Consider the following 22,127-nt stretch of genomic DNA (forward strand, 5'->3'; position numbering starts at 1 on the left):
ACAGATTTTGATTTGATTTATTATTGTCACTTGTATAAAGTGAACTATATTGTTTCTTGCATGCTATAGAAAGTATACCATTAATAGAGAAGGAAATGAGACAGTGCAGAATGTAGTGTCACAGACATAGCTAGGGTGTAAAGAAACATCAGTTTAATGCAAGGTAGGTCTATTCAAAAGTCTGATGGCAGCATGGAAGAAGCTATTCTTGAGTCCGTTGGTACCTGACCTCAGACTTATGTATCATTTTCCTGACGGAAGAGAGAACATGTGGGTTGCATGGGGTCCCTAATTATGCTGGCTGCTTTTTCGAGGCATTGGAAAATGTAGACAGAGTCAATGGATGTTGGTCCTCAGGCCATCGAACTTTGATTGGCACTTCTTCAAACGATATGTTGCTTTAAAACGTACTTGTTCTAAAATCAATTCTATCGAGCAAAGCAAACAATATATTTTTTCGCTCCCTACAGATGCTGCCAGACCTGCTGAGTTTTTCCAGCATTTGCTGTTTTGCAATACATTTTGCCTGTTGTCTTGAGTTTTCTTACAAGGTCAGCTAACGTAGATCCATTGCTCCACAATCACGGTCATTTATTTTTGTTCCAACCATTCCATTTTCAAGGATTTTTCAATTCTTTATCAATCTCCTTGGCCTGAATCATTTTTTTCATTTCAGAATGGGTTTTCTGGAGATGAGAGACATCGTAGCAGCAATGTGCACAAGCCATATGACTACAGCATGCAAATGAAGATGGTGGAAATCGCACAATTTCTACCATCTTGGAATTGGGTACAATAGTTGGCAATTCCTCCCTCACTGCCATCTGCAGTCTCTTGCTGTTTTTGGCCCTGGTACAGTACATCAGTAGACACAGCAGGTGATTAATATTGCAATTGTTCTTTATTGCTTTCTCAGTCAAACTGATGAGAACCAGACAAAACTTGCAATACATGAGACTCCCCCACATTCTCAGCCTATTTCCCCCTGTAGTCACTCCAGTCTGTCTCTCTCACTGCACTACAATTGCTTGCTGTCTCCCTCACTGCAGCCTTCAACCCTGTAGTCTCTCCTACTCTCTCTGTTTCCTACCAGTCGCTTGTACCCCTGCAGTCATGGTCTTTCCCATCCCTGCAATTTCTTTCTTCCTTCCTTCGCAGTCTTTCCACCTCCAATGTGTCTCACTTGCACACGTTCTCTCCTCTGTAGTGTCTCAGACTGTCTCTCTCCTGCAGTTGTTCACTCCGCTGCACTCACTCTCACCCACTACAATCTCTCCCATTCTTTCACATTCCCCCTGCCCCTAATCACTTGCTCACTCTCTCCACTGTCGATTGCTCATCCCCAATTGCTTACTTTCTTTCCCTGCAGTGTCTCTCATTCTCTCTCTCCATCACAGTTCCTCTTTCTCTTCTCCACACTGTTTTTCTCTCCCCCATCGTAATTTATCACTGTTCCTCTCCCACTGCAGTCTCTCTCTCTTCCCCGAGATTTTTGCTCTCTCTCCCATCCACAGTTTCCATCCTCCCCATCGTCTCTCTCTCTTTTCAAGTTCCCCTCGTAAGTTGTTATCTCCATTACACTTATCTTCTGGCCAGAGCCTGATGACAATTTGATGGTTGGATCTCCTTCCTTCAAATAATTTACAAAACATGAGACAGAGATCATTTGTATTGTAATTTTTGACCACTAGTCTTTCTGGATTCAACACAAACCATGAGACGATTCTAGGCATTAGCTCATACAGGGTGACAAGAAACCGAGTTAAATATATTGTAATTAAAGGAGATGCATAATGATTTTTTTTTTTACAGCTTTTAATGAAACCTCCAGTCTTTAAATGACTGGTTAGGCAATTTTTTTTGCAGCTGGCATTTTTGCTGGCACGTCAAAAGATTAAAATTAGGGATCAATGTCCCAAAAGAGACACTCATTAGCTTACTTCTCAGGGAAGCCTGATAAGAGCTTACATTTCATTACCTTAGATATCCCAAAGAATTTGGCAACAATGAAATACTTCCAAAGCATAGTCACTCTTGTAATATAGGAAAGATATCAGCCAATAAGTGCACAACAAGGCCCCATAAAGAATACTGAAATAAAAGACCAGGCCATCTGTTTTTTGAGGAATAAACATTGTCCATAGATTCATAGACGTTTACACCATGGAAACAGGCTCTTCGGCCCAATTTGTCCATGCCACCCTTTTTTTTTAAAGAAACCCCTAAACTAGTCCCAATTGCCTTCATTTGGCCCACATCCCTCCATACCCTGAGAAAACTCTGGAATCTTTCCTTTAATGGTGCAATGAATCTTTTACATCCATGCAAGAGAAATGTAGGTTTGGTTTAACAACACACCTGAAAACAGCAATGTTAGTAGTGCAGCGCTCCATTGGTATTGCAGTGAAGTGTCAATCTCAACTATGTGTTCAAATATTTAATGTGGCAGGGTTGGGGGGCTTCAACTCAAACCTTCTGACTCAAGAGGTAAGAGTGCTATCAAGGGAATCTAAAAGGAAACTGATTTTTTTTTAATTCAATAATGAGATTCAAAGAATTACCTGCATTTTGCTGGTGTTCTCATCAGGCTGCAGGAGTGCAACATGATTGGATATCTTACGGAGGATGGCCAAGTAACTAAAATAAATTTGCCGTACTGTAGAACCATCTTGATTTTGCTGCAAAAGTAAAAGCATTAAAATGTACTCAGTATATATGAAAACAAATAGGTCAAATCGTTCCAATTCTCGATTTAACAGTTTCTGAGAGCTCAACTTAGAATTTATGATTCCATGGTTTATCCAGGTGACTCCCACCTCTGCAAAAATGTGTTCAGAACTTCATTATTAACAAATGTTTCATAATCAGTGGCAGCTTTCCCTAACAGAGTTGCAATTTTCATTCCATTTCTGCACTTGGCTTTTAATCCAATTAAGGTAATCCAACAACTCTCTGAATTGAGCGATGTTGCCACAATTAAGAGAAAGACTTGATTAAGAAAACAAGTCACAGGACACTTGCCATAAAGGAAACACAGTTTGGTGATGTAGTCTCATACTGCAGTGGTATTTAGCATTGCAAGATTAATTAACTGAAAGACTAGCAAAGCTCTTTTTTAATAAGCTTGGTTAATGGAAGAACTTTTTCCAGGTCACCAGAACTTCCGTTTTTCTAATAGTACCATGGGATTGTTAGTGTTTACCTGAACAACCAAGATAGGGAGACAGCTCATCATCTCATCCAAAGGAAGTGAATTCCAACAGCATTCCCTCAGTACAGCTCTGGACCATCAGACTAGATTATGTACGCAGTTCCTGGGGTGAGGTTTGAACCACACACTTGGAGCTCACAGTGTTGGTGATATCAACTGAGCTTAGATGATGTACAGTAGCTTTATGGAGGAAAGAGAAGAATGGGTTCCTATACTGCCCTTCACTTGCATGGAGTCTGAACTCGCCAGACTGTCAGCTTTCAGGTTTGCATGAGCACTGCTGCCTCACAGCACCAGGGACCCGGGTTTGACTCCAGGTTTGGGTCACTGTCTGTGTGAAGTTTGCACATTTGCCCCACGTCTGTGTGGATTTCCTCCCACAATCCAAAGATGTGGGCATTAGGTGGATTGGCCATGTTAAATTGCCCTTTACTATCAGGGGTCTAGCAAGGATAAATGCATGGGGTTACGGGGATAGGGCCTGGGTGGAATTGTGGTTGGTGCAGACTTGGTGGGCCAAATGGCCTCCTTCTGCACTGTAAGATTCTACGATTCTACGAAATTGTGTTCTTGTCAGAATCTGGTCATAGCACTAAATTGCCCATAATTCTTTACCAAAATTGAAGAGATTGCAATAATGGGTGGGAAATGGAAGTGTCTTAATGCACTGCTACGGGGTTAAACCACAGTTCTGTGGTAGAACAGAGGGAGCTTTACTCAAACAAATTTGTGCTATTCCTGACCCAGATTTAATTCTCACACTGGCTGCCAAAAGTTAAAAAGTGTTCCATTCAGTAGCACTGACACCCCTTGCCTTGACGAGCAGAAAAAGCCCAGCCAAAAATATACATTTCAAAACCAGCAGTGTTTATCTACTTAAGAAACTAGCTAAGTCAGAACATTGAGCAATTGCCAAGTAGGGGTCACCTTCTGGAACGTCCACTACTTTTAATGCCCTAAAGTAACAAATGAATGGTTTGAAATTCAGCACAGTAGCTTGAACTCCGATCAGAATATGTGCTGCTTTATGCAATTAATTTTATGTTTGCTGCTACAATTGCAGGGCTCATCACCCATCGAAGTACAACAGACAGAGCATTTGCTTTAACCTTGTGTTTACATGCAAGTTGATTTCAAACAGTAAGGACCTAATTTGAACTTGATGACTGGGTTTTGAATGGATTAAAAACAGGCCGATGCTTCTCTTTTCAAAATGGATAGAATGTGTATAGATGAAATTAACATAGAAATTACTTAGAAAATTTAGATTTACTAAAAAAACAGGTTTTATATTCATCATACTAATGTAACTCAAGTTTACAGAACACAGCAATGAGTCTCTGAATTATTCTCCAAAATGAACCTCTATACGGTTTGCTAAACGACTAACCTTATAACAGCAGTTTTTCCTTTTTTGGCCACTGTTGCAATCACACGGATTCCAGCCACGCAGAACCAACTTTATGTCCTCTGTCTCCAACACTGCCTTATATACTGCCTTTTGGAACTCTGTCAGAGAGCAGTATATCACCTGGGAACAACAAAAACATTTCAAAATTGGGAATTCAGAGCTATTTTCTCCATCTTTTGATAGAGTCAGTCAAACTACTGATAATCAGTTTGGGCAACTAACCTTAGGTATCAGCAGATTATATGAGGATAGTACATTTTATTTCTACACTTTAATTGGATTTGATTTATAGTCACCTATTAGTATACAGTGAAAAGTATTGTTTCTTGCACACTATACAAAGCATACCATTCATTGAGAAGGAAACGAGAGAGTGCAGAATGTGTTACAGTCATTGTTAGGGTGCAGAGAAGATTTGATTTAGTGCAAGGTAGATCCATTCAAAAGTCTGATGGCAGCAGGGAAGAAGCTGTTCTCGAGTTGGTTGGAACGTGACCTCAGTCTTTTCTATCTTTTTCCTGACAAAAGAAAGTGGAAGAGAGAATCTCTGGAATTCTCTGCCCGTTGAAGTGGTGGAGGCTGCCTCGCTAAATATTTTTAAGACGCGGGTTGATGGGTTTTTGACAGGAGAGGGGATTAAGGGTTATGGGGAGAGGGCGGGAAAGTGGAACTGAGCCACGACAGATCAGCCATGATCTTATTGAATGGCGGGGCAGGCTCGAAGGGCTGGATGGCCTACTCCTGCTCCTATTTCTTATGCTCTTATGCATGGGGTCCTTAATTATGCTGGCTGCTTTTCCGAGGCAGTGGAAAGTGCAGACAGAGTCAACTGGGAGGCTGGTTAGCGTGATGGACTGGGCTTCATTCATGACCCTTAGTCATTTCTTGCTGTCTTGGGCAGAGCAGGAGCCATACCAAGCTGTGATACAACCAGAAAGAATGCTTTCTATTGTGCATCTGTAAAACTTGGTGACAATTGTAACTGACATGCCAAATTTCCTTAGTCTTCTGAGAAAGTAGAGTCAGAAGTACTAGTCAGAACTAAATTATGAACATAAGGAAATCAAAGATCAATTACAATGATAGCTAGTTTCTACTAAAGTCTGTGTCTGAGAAAGTGTGTGTATTTGATTAGGTTTCTAGTATGGCCATAAGACAGTTGAGATGTATCAGTGAATGGGAAGCTCCACTTAAAGAGGTAACCAGTACTGCTTATTTTAGGAATATGATAGCCAAATTCACATGACACAACTGAGATTTGCTTGAACACCCCAAAGACTATGGAAGGTTAGCAGAGAAGACTCAATGGAGGAAATCACCATAAAGTTAAGTCAGTGGGCCCTGAAGCAAGTCTAGTGCACAGTGAAGATCTGTACAGTTGATGTGACTTAATTTCTTATAATTTGTTCAGGAGTACAAAACAATAGCAGAGAGTACTTCATTACCCGGTCATCTTTCTTTGGCAGCTGATCACTGATGAGAGCTTTTGTACGTCTCAGAAACCAAAAGGACATGCATTTCGCTAATCGTCGCATGGACTTTCGTCCAACAGCTAGTTCTCTTTTGGTTGCTGTGTGCCTCTGGCCAAATTCAATCGGATTGCAAAACTCTTCCTTAAAACGAGCTCTGTTGCCCAGGCAACCTGGTATTGCCCTACAAGTATAAAGAATTCAGAATAATTTCATTATCATCTTCAAATAAAAACCACATCAAGCAATAATTTACAAATTCAATTATTACAAGCTACTTCTGTACTTTATGCCTTATTGCCTTCATTAAGATTTTTACTTGAAGGCAACACTTTCGAGGAAAATTCTATAGTTTCGGTTGATACTCTTTCTTCACCCTGACAATTCAAAAAATTAAACTACAATTCCCTGCTAAAAGTGCTATTGAACTGGGTGAAAGTCTAAGAAAGGGCTAATATTGTGAGTAGCATTTATGGCACCTTTTTATGGTAAAGGCACTGTGGTTCCTCCTGCCAGTTGTGGAGAAAGTGAGTCTGAACTGTGAAACACTGAATAATGGTGGAACTTGGGAGTGCACACGTTCCATCTCCAACGGTAGAGCACAGGTCTTGAAAACTGGTTGATAGGAGGTGAGTTGTTTTGTATTTGCAGGGGTCAGAAGGCCCTCCAGATATATGCTGCAAAAGGTAGTGGGAGCAGATAATCATGGTGATCAATCAGATGGTCAGGAATCATGTGAAGAAGCAGCAGTATAGTGGTAACATCACCGGACTAGTGATCCCGAGACCCAGGATCATGCTCGAGGGACACAGGTTCAAACCCCATCACAGCAGCTAGTGGAATTTAAATTTGCAAATCTGGACTCTAATGATGACTGATGGTTGAATCTTAAAGGCCAATTGAAATAGCCCTGAAAAACTGCTATGAAAATGAAGAAAACTGGATGGACTAGCATCAACCTAGGTATCAGAAAAAATAACGGTAAACACAGGTCTATCAACTGTCCAAAGTCCTCCTTATTTGTACCAAATGGAATATCCCCCACTCTACCATTACCATCAAGCCAGGGATCAGCTCAGGTTCAATGAAGAGTGTAGGAAGGCTGTCAGATGCAACACTAGGTATACCTAAAAATAAGGCATCAACCTGGTAAAATTACACAGGACTAACAATCAAATGGCAGAAACAGAAGTGGCAGACAGAGCTAAGGAATCCCTCAACCAATGGATCAGATCTAAACTCTGCAGTCCTGCCATTTCAGCCATGAATTGTGATGGACAACTAAATAACAAATGGGAGCAGAAAGCTACACAAATATCCCCAATCTCAATTGCGGGAAAGCCCAGCTCATCCATGCAAAAAAAACAAAGCTGAAGCATTTATAGCTAAAGGAATAGAATATAAAGATCAGGAAGTATTGTTGCGACTATACAAGGCATTGTATGCCTTGTATATTCCAGGTGAGGCCGCACCTGGAGTATTGTGCAGTTTTGGTCCTCTTATTTGAGGAAAGATGTGGAAATTTGAGGAAAAGATGAGGCAAGTGGCATTGGAGGCAGTTCACAGGAGGTTCACTAGATTGATTCCAGAGATGTCATATGAAGAGACTGAACAGTTTAGGCCTGTACTCTCTGGAATTTAGACGAACGAGGGGAGGTTAAATTGAGGTACACAAGATGATAAAAGGTATGGATAAAGTAGACATGGAGTGGATGTTTCTTCTTGAGGGGCATTCTAGGATGACAGGTCATAGCCTTAGGATAAACAGTAGCAAATATAAAAGAATTGAGGAGAAACTACTCCTCCCAAATGATTGTGAATCTGTGGAATTTGCTATCACAAAATGGCAGTGGATGCTGGGATGTGAGTACATTTGAGGAGGTAGACAGATTTTTAATTGGTAATGGTTGAAGGGCTATGTGGAGAAGGCAGGAAAATAGGAACGAGGAGCACATCAGACACAACAAAGTGGCAGAGCAGACTCAATGGATTGAAGAGCCTAATTCTACTTCTATATCTTATGACCTTATATCTTATTTGTAACCATCTTCAGTCAGAAGTGCCGAGTGGATTTTCCATCCTAGCAATTTTTGGCTCATGCTATTGTCCCAGTTTGCCATGCTGATGACAGTAGCAGCGAGCTAGTGAGATCACATATCTTAAATTTTTAATGAACTTTCAAAAACACCAAGCATTTAGAGAATCGGAGCAACGTCTAGAGGAAAGCAACCAGCAATTAAACTGTAATTAGTTAATGGTTCCTTTGGTACCAGTAGGCAGTCCTTCCTGCTGCTAAATGTATGATCAGCTGTGCAAGGTAAATAATGTATGCTAGCTGGAGCTTTGAGCTCCAAAATGGTGCTGTTGGTGTAAAATCCTGTTTGCCTTCATAATTCCTGAGGCTCAACATTCAGAGACACTAACACTTTCACCAATATGGTGCCAAGCCTGATTCACTCCAAATGTCTCAGCGTGTGCTGCGGACGCCATTACGGACTCCAAACAGCACCCATAGCACCCAAACAACAGAATCTACCAATTTTATTTCCATATCGTTTAGTTTTATTTTGAAGGGAGCAGGATGTGACAAGGTGGCTGCATAAATAGGAGATAGGTTGAAGAAGATCATGGCCAATAATCATGAGATTAATTGATATTCAAAATAAATGTACTTCTTTGTAAACTGCATTTAAATTCTTATCAGACCAGAACATAATGACCAAGGGAACATGGTAAGCATTTAAACAGCATTTCCATGTTTAACCAGGATTACTGGAGAAAAACACATTTTTGTGTCGTGTCTTTTCATGTTTTTTTGGTCACATTTATCTAGGTACAAACATTCTGCATCAATAGATCAGTGGCCCAAATAGTTAATCTGGAGCTGCTGCAGCTCAATACTGAATGTCAGTGTAAATGTGCATGCACAGAATGCAGGTGATAAAACCTCTCACCCATAAGTCACTTGGGACTCTGCCTCCTGTAAGTAGAGCTTTCACTGCTGCTTTGTTGACCTTGGGATGTTAGCATATTCTTCAGGCTATGGGAAATTGCTTACAACTGTAAGCAACTGAAATGGGGACAGGTGGCTCACAATTTTAATCCTGGAACTGCCAGTACAACTTTCTCACATCCTTCTGTGCACCTGGCGACTGCTAGGGTCAAATTCTAGAGTCATTTATCCTTCTAACAGTTGCCTTTTGCTGTGACTTATGGCCACTTGGGAAGAAAATGAATAGACTAAGTGCTGCAAGTTGACTGGTCAACTTCTATTTCAGTGACTGACTGGCACATTTCTTGCTCTAAGTTTCCACTCAGACATTTCATTAGCTTAACTGGGATAATTACATAGCTTACCAGTCCATGACGCACCATAACTCATCCATATTGTTCTGCAGAATGGTTCCAGTCAGCCCAATTCTAACCTTGCACTTCAGGGACTTCAAAGCTTGTGTGATCTGAGCTTTAGGATTCTTTATCTTATGGGCTTCATCTACAAACACTGCAGACCATTCAATACTGTTCAAGAAATGGAAAATTAACCACATTTAACATAATACTGAAACTGTTAACATTTTCTTCACTCCGCTGGCAGCACAGGCCAAATTAATAAATAAATCCCAGAACAGTAGCAAGTCAATTCTACAAATATTGATGGAGCAAACTCCTTCACAACTGGGGTCAAGACTAAAATAAGTTGTTAATTATTCTGCTCTCTTCTGGACTTGGAACATGCTATTGTTAATGTTGTCTCTAATGTGATTCTTCTGAGCTCTGATGAAAAGTCATATTGGATTCAAAATGTTAACTATTTCTCTCTCTACATATGCTAGCACCAGATCTACCAAGTATTTCCAGCACTTGTTTTCATTTCTTTTAAAATTTGTTGTTCAAGTATTAATAAACTTTGGATGTCACAGCAAATTATTAGGCTGTTTAAAAAACATATCTTTGTCTCTAAGAAAGATAAAGTTTAAACCTCAAAATAATTCATGTTGAACATTACCTGAAAATATGCCAATCAGCCCACTGCTGTCAAAAGCCTGACTTCCAACCAAATTTCAGAATCTTGGGATTGTCTTGTCACTCAAACACAGCTATCTTAATTGTACAAGAATTATCACTCCTCAACTATAATGAGTTCACAAGCATGACCAGTCATTAATTCTCCACCTTGCTCTCTCAGTAATCCGTTTTCGGATTCCCGCAGTGTTGCAATAAAGCTCAGAGCTCAAATAACAATACTTCATATTTCAAATCAGGCACTTTATAGTCTTCTGGACTCAACGTTGAATTCAACAGTTGCAGTAAGTAATCTCAGTCCTCATTTTGTTTCCTGTTACTTTGCAGGTTACAGTTTTTCTTGCTTTTCCTTTCAGATTGCAGCAAGTCATCATTCTGCCATTCATATCTCCTCTAGCTACATCTTTTGGTCTCTGTTCTTTCATTTGTTCTTTTACCGCTTCCGTTAACCATACACCACCAGCTATTTGCCATTTAGCCTGACCTGCCCGCCATCTATCAGATCTTCCCTTTCATTCTTTTACACATGCTTACAATCAATCACATTTACAACTTTTCTCAGTCCTAATCAAAGGTCAGCGACCTGAAACATTGAGTGTTTCTCTCTCCACAGCTGCTTTCTGACCTGTTGAGAATTTCCACCATTTTATGTTCTTACTCCACCTTTTACAACTCTGTTCTTAATTCACTTTAGCTTATCCTGTATTTAGAATAAACCACAAAGACCTGGCAGATACAAATGTGAGCCATGCTTATTACAGTAGCTATCATTATGTGTGGAATAAAAACTACAAATGTATTCTCCATTGATCATGCTGATGATGCTGGTTTCTGCTTTGGCGCTGGAATGAAAGCATTTGTTTATCAGAAGAAAATCTTGTTTTTTTATCAAGACTTTAATCCCCTGACTAACGAAGGAAATAATAGTTTATACATGGGCAAAATGGATCTCATGTGGATCAGCCTCTGAATCATTTTTTCTGGAAGCAGTACATCAAGCAGCTAATTGGATAACAATCTGCTACCCCATTCTACCAAACCACAAAACTAAATTCCACAAATAATTTATTTCAGTGCAATTCAATTTTAAATACATTGTACCATAAATCAATTACCAATTGATATCATCTAGACAGAGGCGGACTGTTTCATAGGTTGTCAGGGTGATCTCGCACTTCTTCCGTCGAATGCAACTGAGAGTATGGTCTTTCTGGTTGCCATGCAGGATACAGACTCTAAAATAACCCCAAGTGTCCAGTTCATCCTTCCAGTTATACAGCACAGACAAAGGAGCAATTATGAGGAAAATCTTCAAAAGAAGAAAAAAAGACAAGTTTTAGGTCCATTGTTGGAAAACTGATTAGGGAAAATCATCATGGTACCATGGAAAGCAAGTTATGACCAACTAATCTGATAAAAGTTCTTGACAGAACTTCCAGTTTCATACAGAAGATAGTCAAAATGTAATATATACCGATTTTTCAAAAGGTGCATGATGGGGGGGGGGAGAGTTGGTTGCACATGATGCTGCTTCAGGAATTTTGGTGAATTGAGAAAAGATTGCCAAATGAAGTCTGTGGGCAGTTTAAGATAACCAAATATGATGCAGTATACTTTGAAATAGTAGCAGATCACAAAACACAATTGAAGAAAATGAAAAAAAAGGAATTCAGAATGCCAGGTACATAAATCAGTAAAACTTACCTGGATAAGTGCAAAAGGTGATAGAAAAGCTAATTGGATGCTGGCAACACAAGAGACATCATAACACATTAAATAACTGGAGTTATTCAGATCTAGATGGAATTCAGTGTTCAGACTTGGGTGTCCTACCTTCGGAAGAATATCCTGGCTTTGGGGAAAGTCCAGCGATAATCCAGGATTAAAATAATAGGATGACTTATCAGATGAAATGACTGAAATATGTTGAGAGCTTTGGTAAATTTTGGTTATTTTTCTTGCACCCGAAATGATACAGGAGATGTTATTAACAGTAATGAAGCTGGGTGTGGGAAGGTTGTGGGGTTTCAGACAAAATATCTAGAAGTCTCAATTTCCCCACATGCTGCGAGGTCTTAACTAATGGACTCACTATTTAAAAGCCAGCTTGGTTTTCAGTCAGGCAGAATACACTTTGGAGCAGGCTGCAGAGTCAGGTAGATTTGAATCTTTGGATAAGGCGCTGGGAAACTTAATGGTTTGGGAGAAAAGTACTCTTGCACCTCCTGGCCCTTAAGCAGTGCTGTAAAAGCATTCATTTTTCTCCCAAAGCTATCGTCACCTAAAATTTCCTGTTGGGCTTTCCAATAACTGGTAAACATGGCTGCCCAACGTGAATTTTGAAAGCCAGATTAAATCAGACACTACCAGTATATTAGAATGTATGAATTGTCTAAAATTAAAGTTGTCTAAAAATTACTGCAAATGCAAGAAACAAAACAAGGATGGGATTTTCCAGCCATATGCGCCCCAAGGCCGCATAATCCCAACAAAAGTCACCAGACCTTTGCATGGCCCATGTCCTGCCTGCTACGATTCCCGTGGCAAGCAGGATGGGCAAATTCTGTCCAAAGTGTTGAAAAAACTCAGCAAGATTGATAGCATCTGTGGAGAGAGAAAAACACAGTTGACGTTCAATCCATTGAGATTCTTAAGAGTTACATTGGGCTTGAAACATTATCTCTATTTCACTCAAGGTGCAGTTAGAAGATAGTTGCATGTTATCTAAGAAATGTCTACCCGTGTAAACAGCTGGAATTTGTCATCCCACTTACATGTTGAAGAAATATCTTTTAGATATATATGCTATACCTCATCTTCTAAATAAGGTAGACTGTATCCACCTTCACAATGAAGAAGTCCTGATGGGCCTCATCCTAGGGTTTTAAAAGAAGGGGTCAGGCAGATAGTTGATATGTTGATTTTAATTTTCCAAAATTGACTAGATTCGGAGAAGATTCCACTAGATTGGAAAATAGCTAATGTAATTCCTTTATTCAAAAAGGGAGGGAGACAGAAAGCAGGAAACTATAGACCAGTTAGCGTAACACCTGCCATAGAGAAAAATTGTTATTCAACATATTATAACAGGGCACTTAAATAAATTCAAGATAATAAGGCAGAGTCAACATGGTTTTGTGAAAGGATGGTTGCCAAAAAAAGACATTTTCATCTTGCACTCATCATGACGATCACAAGAAAATCAACGTCGGGGAAATGTAACTTTATACTGTAAAGAAACAGTGCTGATAGGTTAGCAAGTGTAATCTGATTGGTAGAGTCGTTGCCATGGAGAATGCATCAGTTAATGGTGACTGACAGTGAATTGCCAAACATTGTCCGAAAATTTAAACAAGCCAGCTTGACTCCGATTGGCCAAGGCACTGCCCCAAGAAATTAATCAGTGAATGGGTACCACTTCTGTTCAGCTGAAACAGGCACAATGTGTGTATACGTTCTTTCTGTTTGCAACACAGTGGCTAGCACTGCTGCCTCACAGTGCCACAGACCCAGGTTCAATTCCGGCCTTGGTCACTGTCTGTGCAGAGTTTGTACTTTTTACCCGTGTCAGCGTGGGTTTCTATCTGGTGCTTCATTTTTCCTCTCAGTCCAAAGATTTGCTGGTTAGGTGGACTGACCATTCTATAATTGACCCTTAGTGTCGGGGGATTAGCCGGGTAAATGTATGGGATTATGGAAATGGTGCCTGGGTGGGATTTTGGGCAGTACAGACTTGATGGGCCAGATGACCTCCTTCTGTATTGTAGGGATTCTATGAAAGAGCATGGCCCTGTGTATTAATACATGTAGCTTCAAGTACACACAAATGCACCACACTGCAATCAAAGATTGTCAATCGGGCTCACAACATGGCAAGTTTTGGAATTTACTCTTTAAAAAAAGTCAAGACATTAACTATCTCATCTGGAACAGTGGTGAATGCAAAGTCCATTATAGTTATTAAAAGGAAAGTTCTAATTTGTCAACAAACCCAATATGGACAGTGAATCAAAACACATCACAAGAAAATGTCTGCAATTTATACCATTAATGACAACTTCTTTTAAGGTTTAGTAAACAATTTCCCAGCATCAAAACAAAATGTATTATTTCTAGAGAAGTATGGTTTGCAACAAGATACAGAGAAAGGATTACTTTATTGTTGACTGCTTTTGATTCCTTCCTCATAGTCTTCAGTACAAACTCGGGCATGTTATTTTCAATATCCTCTCGAGTCCCTGTTTTATGAAGAACAGCTGCTAGAAAGGAAATAACCTGTGGGAAGAAGCATTAACAGTTCAGCAAGTTATTATATTTTCAATGAACACCACTATTGCCATCAATTCCGCTTTTACAAAAGATAAATATCGTTGGAGAATCATTATATATATCAGAGATTCTATTGAATACAAAATCTGCCAATATCTCAACGACCAATGGAGTGGAACTCTCTCTATCCTGCTCATTTTTAATGCAATCAGCTAGACCATAGCATGTGGTTTGAATACAGACATTATTAGCTTTGCACTTGACTTGCAAGCAGATTATACAGTAGTGGGTTATGCTGGATTTGGAATCAACACAAATCATCTTCATTACAAATTCTACAATTTAACCCTTGTGAGAAATTGGGATATGGGCCGAAATTTTATCATCCCACCTGCCACAGGAATCAGAGCAGGCAAGGGGCAGACCGTGAAAAGGTCCATTTTCCCCAGGCAGGATTTTACCATTTTGGGACAGGTGAGGATATAAAATCCTGCCCATTAAATTTACCTTTCCCATTCTGCTTGGATTCCTTTGCTTCCAACTTCTACTTTCTTGATCCTTGTTTTATCAATTGCTTCCTATTTCACAAATTCTACTCCTTGACCTAACTCCCTGGCTGCTGTTCTCCTGCTGATAATACAAAATGGAACCCTTTCAGATTAGCTTCAATTGATTCCACTGCTCATATCCTGTGTCACATCCATCGTGGCATGATGACTCACTTTCCCAGAGCAGTTATACCTTGTTAATCAATCTTGGTGCAGAGCCCATTAATTTCAGTCACTGGATACCGATCTCTTCTCCTCTGGCTCCCCTTCAGTTACCTCTGCCAGGGTCCCACTGCTCTTTCACAAAGCAACATTCTCCAAAAGTTCTTCATAAACAAATTTCTGACCATTCACAATCTCAATCTTGGATTTTTAAAAAATTTATTCTTTCATGTGATGTTGGCATCACTAGCTAGGCCAATATTTTACTGCACTTCCCTAACTGCCCTTGAAAAGGTGGTGAGCTGCCTTCTTGAACTGCTGCAGGTAGACCCACTGTGCTGCTGGGGGTGGAAGGACCCTACAGTGCTCACTGCTGCCACCATGCATTGGCGGTGGAGGGAGTGAATGTTAAAGGTAATGGATGGGATGCCAATCAAGCAGAACAATCTATCCTGAATGATGTTCAGCTTCTTGCATCTGCTGGAGCTACACTCACCAGATAAGTGGAGAGTATTCTACTCCTGATTTTGTACTTTCTAGATGGTAGACAAGTTTGAAAAGTCAAGAGGCGAGTTACTCTTTGCAGAATTCCCAGCCTTTGACCCGCTCTTGTAGCCCAGTATTTCCAGTTCAGTTTCTGATCAATGGATAACCCCCAGGATATTGTTACTGATTCAGAATGATAACACCACTGAATGTCAAGGGGAGATGATTAGATTATCTCTGTTGTTAGAGATAGTCATTGCCTGTACTTGTGTGATGCGAGTGTTACTTGCTATTTATCAGCCCAAGCCTGAATATTATCCAGGTCATGCTGAATTTGGACGTAGATGCTTCAGTATCTGAGTTGCGAATGCGCTGAACATTACACAATGGTCAGCGAACATCCGGTGTCCTGAAGAAGAATCGTAAGAACTTGAAATGTTAACTTTACAGATGCTTCCAGAACTGCTGAGTTTTTCCAACACTGTTTTATTTCAGATCTCCAGCATCCACAGTATTTGTTTTTTATTGTAGTTCATGCCCAAGATGGGGTGCAATCATCCTGTCAGCTTGGATCTTGTTTGTCTCTACTATGAGAATCTTGAATTGGATTTTGAATGTGGTTTTTGGAGCAAGCATTGAATGGATTTGGGTTTGCCCAGTCCATTCTAAGCATGTTTACTAACTTTAAGGGTCAAATAAAAAAAATAAAAACAAAATTGTTTTTATTTTAGTAGGTTACCTGACACACTTTACAATTTCAAAAGGATACATCCTACACCAAACTTCATTATGTTTGTAATTTATAGACGTCTCTGTGTTGGTTTTAATCCTTGATTGTTCGAAAGCTATTCAGAATTTTAAATATAAACGTACTTATCTTCTGTCATGGTGGTGCAAGCCGCCTCCTTACCCAATTTGTGACCATAAAGCAGATATCAAGAAGCAGAAATAATTTAGAAAGTCTGTCTTTAGTGCACATTAAGCTGAACTTTCCAGACAAGGTAATGGTGCCACAGTTTGCTTTTGATGCAGAAATACTGCAAGAAAACAAACCACCCAACTGTGGGGTATTTTGAGATAGACTCATAGTTCCTCATAATCCTACTGCAGCACTAAGTGGCAAGTCATGTAGTAAGATGAATTACCTGAACAGTTTTTCCAAGTCCCATGTCATCGCCAAGAATACATCCTCTGCCATGAAAGTAATGTCTGCAAATGAATTGGACTCCATCTCTCTGGTAGTCTCGCAAATATCTGTTAATGGTGCATGGCACGTACACATTGCCCTCAGACAACTTAAAAGAGACCTTGGGCCCTGGAGTCTTTTTGTAATGAAACAAGGGCTTCTCCAAGTCATCGTCATCAAATATGTAACCTCTCCAACATTCACTTTTGCTTTTCCTTTTGAGTGTGCTCACTGCCACTGTCTCTTCATTGAAGCTGGAAAACCTGACAACTGCCACCGTTTTTCCATCCTCATCTGTAGAAATGGACTTTATTGTGGCCTCGTATAGCTTTGTGTCTCCAGAAAATGGGGCAAAAACCTGATCACCAACAAACCAGTTTTCTGAAAACAGAAATCCAGAAAAATGTCAGGCATATGGAAATAGTTGCCAGAGCAATTATAAAATGGAGGCTGCAAACAAAATTACTTTTCAACTATACAAGTGTTGCCCAGCATACCTGCTTTGGTATCAATGTTAGATTCAGAGGTACTTAGTTCCATTTGTGGAAGAACTTTTCAGTGCGTGCACTTTCCACCACTTGAGAAAAACAAAGCACATGTAAAATTTTACTAATCTTTTATTTTCTGGCAATTCAGATCAAAATCCTATTTGTTCCCTCCACTGCCGTATACTCTACAGATGATTTCAGCGATCGCTGACTCTAGTACCCTCTTGTTCACCACCTATGTTGTTTCCTGTAGAACAATACATTTCTTCCTCTTATATTGTTATTATTATCCTTCCATTACTTTGTGTATGACCATCGTAAACAATAATTGCTTTTATCAGGCCAACTCCCTGGTCTATCCATGCTTTTTTTGTTCTCCATAAAGTCACAGAGGTGTACGGCACAGAAAAGGCCCTTTGGCCCATCGTGTTTGCACCAGTCAAAAACAACCACCTAACCATTCTAATGCCTTTTTCCTAGCACTTGGCCTTGTACACCTTGGTATCACAAGTGCACATCCAAGTACTGCTTAAATGTTTTAAGGGTCTCTGCCTCCACCTCCTCATCAGGCAGTGAATTTGAGACTCCCATTACTCTCTGGGTGAAAAGGTTTTTCCTCAGATCCCCTCTAAACCTCTTGCCCCTTACCTTAAATGTATGCCCTCGTTCATTGATCCCTCCACCAAGGGGAAATGTTTCTTTCCGTCTATGATCCTCATAGTTTATATATCTCAATCGTGTCCCCCCTCAGTCTCCTCTACTTAATCATGTCCTTGTTACTTGCACCCCCAAAATCAGTATTATCTGCAAACTTGGAGAGTTGCTTTGCAGTCTCATTCCAACATAAGTTACAGCAGCAGACACAGCATTGATTCTTAAGGATATCACTTTGCACACTCTTCTTTGTTCAAAGCTGAATTGGAATATAACACAATGGAAATTACAGCAAGTGACAGTCAAACAACCAATATTCTGGTTCTCGTAAACATCAAGATCAAAAAGATTCAGTGCAAGCAGGCTTTAATAATCTTTTAGAATCAAAATCATGGAAAAAACATGTGCCTATCATGACTGATTCTCAAAGTGTCAGCACAGTTGTTGTAGTCACACAGCTCCACTTCCTGCCTTTTTAAAGTTTCTCATCCTCAAGTAGTTGTCTAACAACTTTATAAAATCGTTCATGGAATTGGCTTCTACAGCCTTTAAGAAAGTGTGTCCCAGATCCCAACAACACAGTGAAGCTATTTCCCTTCATCTTCCTTCAGATCTCTTTCCAATCATTTTGAATCCATACCTTTCAGTTCTTGACAGATACACCAGAGGGATTCCTTTTTCCCCCGTTTATTTTTATCAAAACTTTCAACATCTTGATTTTCTTTTTTTTTCAGTCATCCCTTAATCTCCTCTGTTCCAAGGCGAAGTATCCTAACTTCTCCATTTTCACTTCATAACTGAATCTCATCTCTGATATCCTTGCTATATCTCCCAAGACTATTACAACTTCCTGAATTGTGGTTCCCAGAATTGTGCACAATATTCCAGCTGAGGCCTAACCAATGATTCATAAAGTTCCAGCATCATCTTTTTCATTTTACATTGTACTCCTCTACTTGTAAACCCAAGTAACCAACCAACATATTAACTTGCCCTCCCACCATTAGGGATTTATCCCCTTCGGCCTCTGTCCTTTTCAAAATAATGTCAAAATATTGTTTTTTCATATTAGCCCTCCTAAAGTGCGTCACTTCAAAATTTGCTGAATTGAATGTCATTTAACATACCTTCGCATCCTGCGGCCTATAAATACTCTAATCATGACAAACTGCTTTGTCAAAGCAACAAAATTTATAGTTCTGCTTCTGAGTTTAGTTCAGTGATTTAGAATAAATTTAAATGAGTAATAGACCCAGAACTGATGACCAGAGAACAGCAATACAAGCCAGTCATCATTCATTGCCACATTCGGCATCCTGTCATTGAGCCAATTTTGTATCCATGCTGCCACTTTCCCCTTAATTCCATGGGCTTCCATTTTTGTAATATACCACCTGTGTGGCATTTTGTCAATTCCCTTCCAAAGGTCTGTATGTGCAACATTCACTGTACTCCTTTTATTCACCTTCTTTGCTGGCTCAAAGAATACAAATTAGTCAGACATGATTTATAATTAACAAATCCATGCTGCTTGTGGGGGTTCGCTGCGCACAACTGGGCTATTGCGTTTTCTTAATTACAACAGTCCTCACTTCAAAAAGAACATTGCTGGCCATAGTCATGAAAAGGAATCTAATCTCTCACACATTATTCCTTTCCTTCTTCATCTTGCATTCTCCCCCAAATCTTCTTGAATGAATCTTGGCCAATTTTGGGGTATTTGGTTCCTTTTACATCTTCCCTAACCACATAAAACTTGCTAAGATGAAATTTTTACTTCAGCTTCTCCAAAACACATGAGCAAAGCCAAGTTTACAGTTAGACAAAAGTTAACAGTATTATTGAATGCAATCACTTATCACAGAAAGAAAAGTGAACAGGATTACTGAATACAATTCCCTATCATAGTGGAAAAAGTGGACAGGATTACTGAATGCAATCCCCTATTACAGTGAGAAAAATGGACAGGATTACTGAATGCAATCACCTATCACACTGGTAAAAGTGGACAGGATTATTGAACGCAATGACGTATCAGAGTGGGAAATGAGCCTACACTCAATGGGATTAGATGATGAGATATTCAGTCACATGAAATAAACCAGAGGCTGCTGTATCCGGTACTGTGCCTCTGTCTGCACTGTTTCCTCTATCCGATTTACCCGGTGCTGTGGCTCTCTCTGCACTGTTTCCTCAATTCTTTGCCCGGTGCCGTGGCTGTGTCTGCACTGTTTCCATTACCTGGTTTACCCGGTGCTGTGATTCTCTCTCTGCACTATTTCCTCTATCCTTTACCCGGTGCTGTGATCCTCTCTCTGCACTATTTCCTCTATCCTTTACCCGGTGCTGTGGCTCTCTGCACTGTTTCCTCTATTCTTTACCCAGTTTACCCAGTGCTGTGGCTCTCTCTGCACTATTTCCTCTATCCTTTACCTGGTGCTGTGATCCTCTCTCTGCACTATTTCCTCTACCCTTTACCCGGTGCTGTGGCTCTCTGCACTGTTTCCTCTATTCTTTACCCGGTTTACCCAGTGCTGTGACACTCTCTGCACTGTTTCGTTTACCTGGTTTACCCAGTGCTGTGACTCTGCACTGTTCCCTTTACCCGGTGCTGTAGCTCTCTCTGCACTGTTTCCTTTACCCGGTGCTGTGACTCTCTGCACTGTTTCCTCCTGTACTCTTTACCCGGTGCTGTAGCTCTCTCTCCGTTACCGGGCAGCCTCACCCATTCACAGCAGCCGCAGCGTCACAAACACACGCGCTGTCACAACCGGTCAGCAGGTACCTTTCACCCGGAAGTACTATCCGAGCTCACGTGACGGTTCTGGAAGGTGACGGAGAGGTCAGCTGTGTTTGCACAGCCCTGCAGACTCCTGGTATCACTTCAGCACCAGGGAAGCTGCATGTCACCTTTATTTCCAGTTTTATTCATATGTTTAAGGTCCAGGGTGCGGAGTTACAGGGGCTCCTGCTATTCTTTAAGTTTAAAGTATATTTATTAATATCACAAGTTACCTTACATTAACACTGCAATGAAGTTACTGTGAAAACACACTCTAGTGCCTGTCACCATGGTGCCTAGTTCCCTGCGCCCCATCTGTCAGTCTGTTCATGTGGTAGAATTTCATTTCAAGTCCCATTTACCTGTTGCCCTTGTGCAGGCTGACCTATATATTGCCTGCCAGTCAAGCAACACCTTGATTTTAAAATTCTCATCCTTGTTTTCAAATCCCTCCATGGCTGTCCCCATTTCTCAATACTCTTGGATCCCTGCACTCCTCAAATTCTGGCCTGTTGAGCATTCTTAATCTTCATCACTTCACCATTGGTGCCCGTGACTTCAGCTGTCTTGGCTGACCTTTCTTTCTTTCCTCCTTTAAAGCTACTTGTCGCCAAGCTTTTGGTCATTTGGTCTGATATCTCTTTCTGTGACTTGGTGCCAAATTTTGTTCAATGTTTCTGTAAAACAAATTGAGATGTTTTATAGAATTAAAGGTGCTGTTATGTAAATAGAAATTGTTGTAAATTGGAAGACATTCCTGATGGGGTCACCGGTTTAATGGTTATATTTCACTCAAGCATTTCACTTTAAACCAAAAGCAGTTTGGGGAGCTTTGAGGAAGTGTGTCACACCCACCGAAGGGAGGAGACACTTAGCCAAGTCTTAGCAAACAAAGGACCACCACTAGTTCTATATTAGAATCTGTTATAAAAATAGAAGAAAGACTTTCATTGATGCCCACCCGACATCTGAAAGAGCTTTGTAATGCTTGAACTGTTACAAGGGTTCATATTTGAGCAGAATAAATAATGATGCTGGCAAAGATATGGGATTATAAAATACACAAACTGATTTTATTGAAATTGATTGCTGATGAACAGGCGAATACAACCTGCAAAATGAAAAATAAAACCTATTAATTGATTGACCGACTTTAAACAATGAGACCAAATGTTTACAAATCCAGTTGTCTGGGTCATACCCACAAAGCTGAATCGTTCAGACTGTGCCCAGTATTGCCCCTCAATCACTTTATCTCTGTTGGAACATAGGACTTAGGAGCAGGAGTTAGCCATTCAGTCCTTCAAGTCTGCTTCAGCTTTCAATAAGATCATGGCTGATCTAATTGTGTCTCAACACCACTTTGCATTTGATCTCCCCCCCCCTTAACTTTTGACTCCCATGTCTATCAAAAGTTAATTCTGCCTTAACAAAATTC

General features: G+C 40.2%; 1 protein-coding gene across 7 annotated transcripts in view; it reads right to left on the minus strand.

Annotated features, from left to right (window-relative positions):
- The window catches only part of ercc6l2 (excision repair cross-complementation group 6-like 2), a 94,736-nt gene extending 74,051 nt beyond the window's left edge, over positions 1-20,685 (minus strand). For 3 of the 7 annotated variants that reach the window (XM_080188791.1, XM_080188790.1, XM_080188785.1), the window contains exons 1-9: positions 20,593-20,678; positions 17,263-17,342; positions 16,725-17,146; positions 14,270-14,389; positions 11,230-11,423; positions 9,449-9,610; positions 6,068-6,275; positions 4,602-4,742; positions 2,562-2,678 (exon numbers count right to left, since the gene is read on the minus strand). In XM_080188791.1, the coding sequence (XP_080044917.1) occupies positions 2,562-2,678; positions 4,602-4,742; positions 6,068-6,275; positions 9,449-9,610; positions 11,230-11,423; positions 14,270-14,389; positions 16,725-17,146; positions 17,263-17,305 (1,407 nt within the window). In that variant the 5' untranslated portion in view covers positions 17,306-17,342; positions 20,593-20,678. Of the gene's footprint in view, positions 1-2,561; positions 2,679-4,601; positions 4,743-6,067; positions 6,276-9,448; positions 9,611-11,229; positions 11,424-14,269; positions 14,390-16,724; positions 17,147-17,262; positions 17,343-20,471 lie in introns of all 7 variants that reach the window. The other 4 variants (XM_080188789.1, XM_080188788.1, XM_080188787.1 and 1 more) reach the window with 4 other exon arrangements.
- Positions 20,686-22,127: the final 1,442 nt, after the last annotated feature.

This window comes from Carcharhinus amblyrhynchos, chromosome 5 (assembly GCF_965287045.1).
Source record: "Carcharhinus amblyrhynchos chromosome 5, sCarAmb.v2.hapA, whole genome shotgun sequence".
In the NCBI taxonomy this organism is placed as follows: domain Eukaryota; kingdom Metazoa; phylum Chordata; class Chondrichthyes; order Carcharhiniformes; family Carcharhinidae; genus Carcharhinus; species Carcharhinus amblyrhynchos.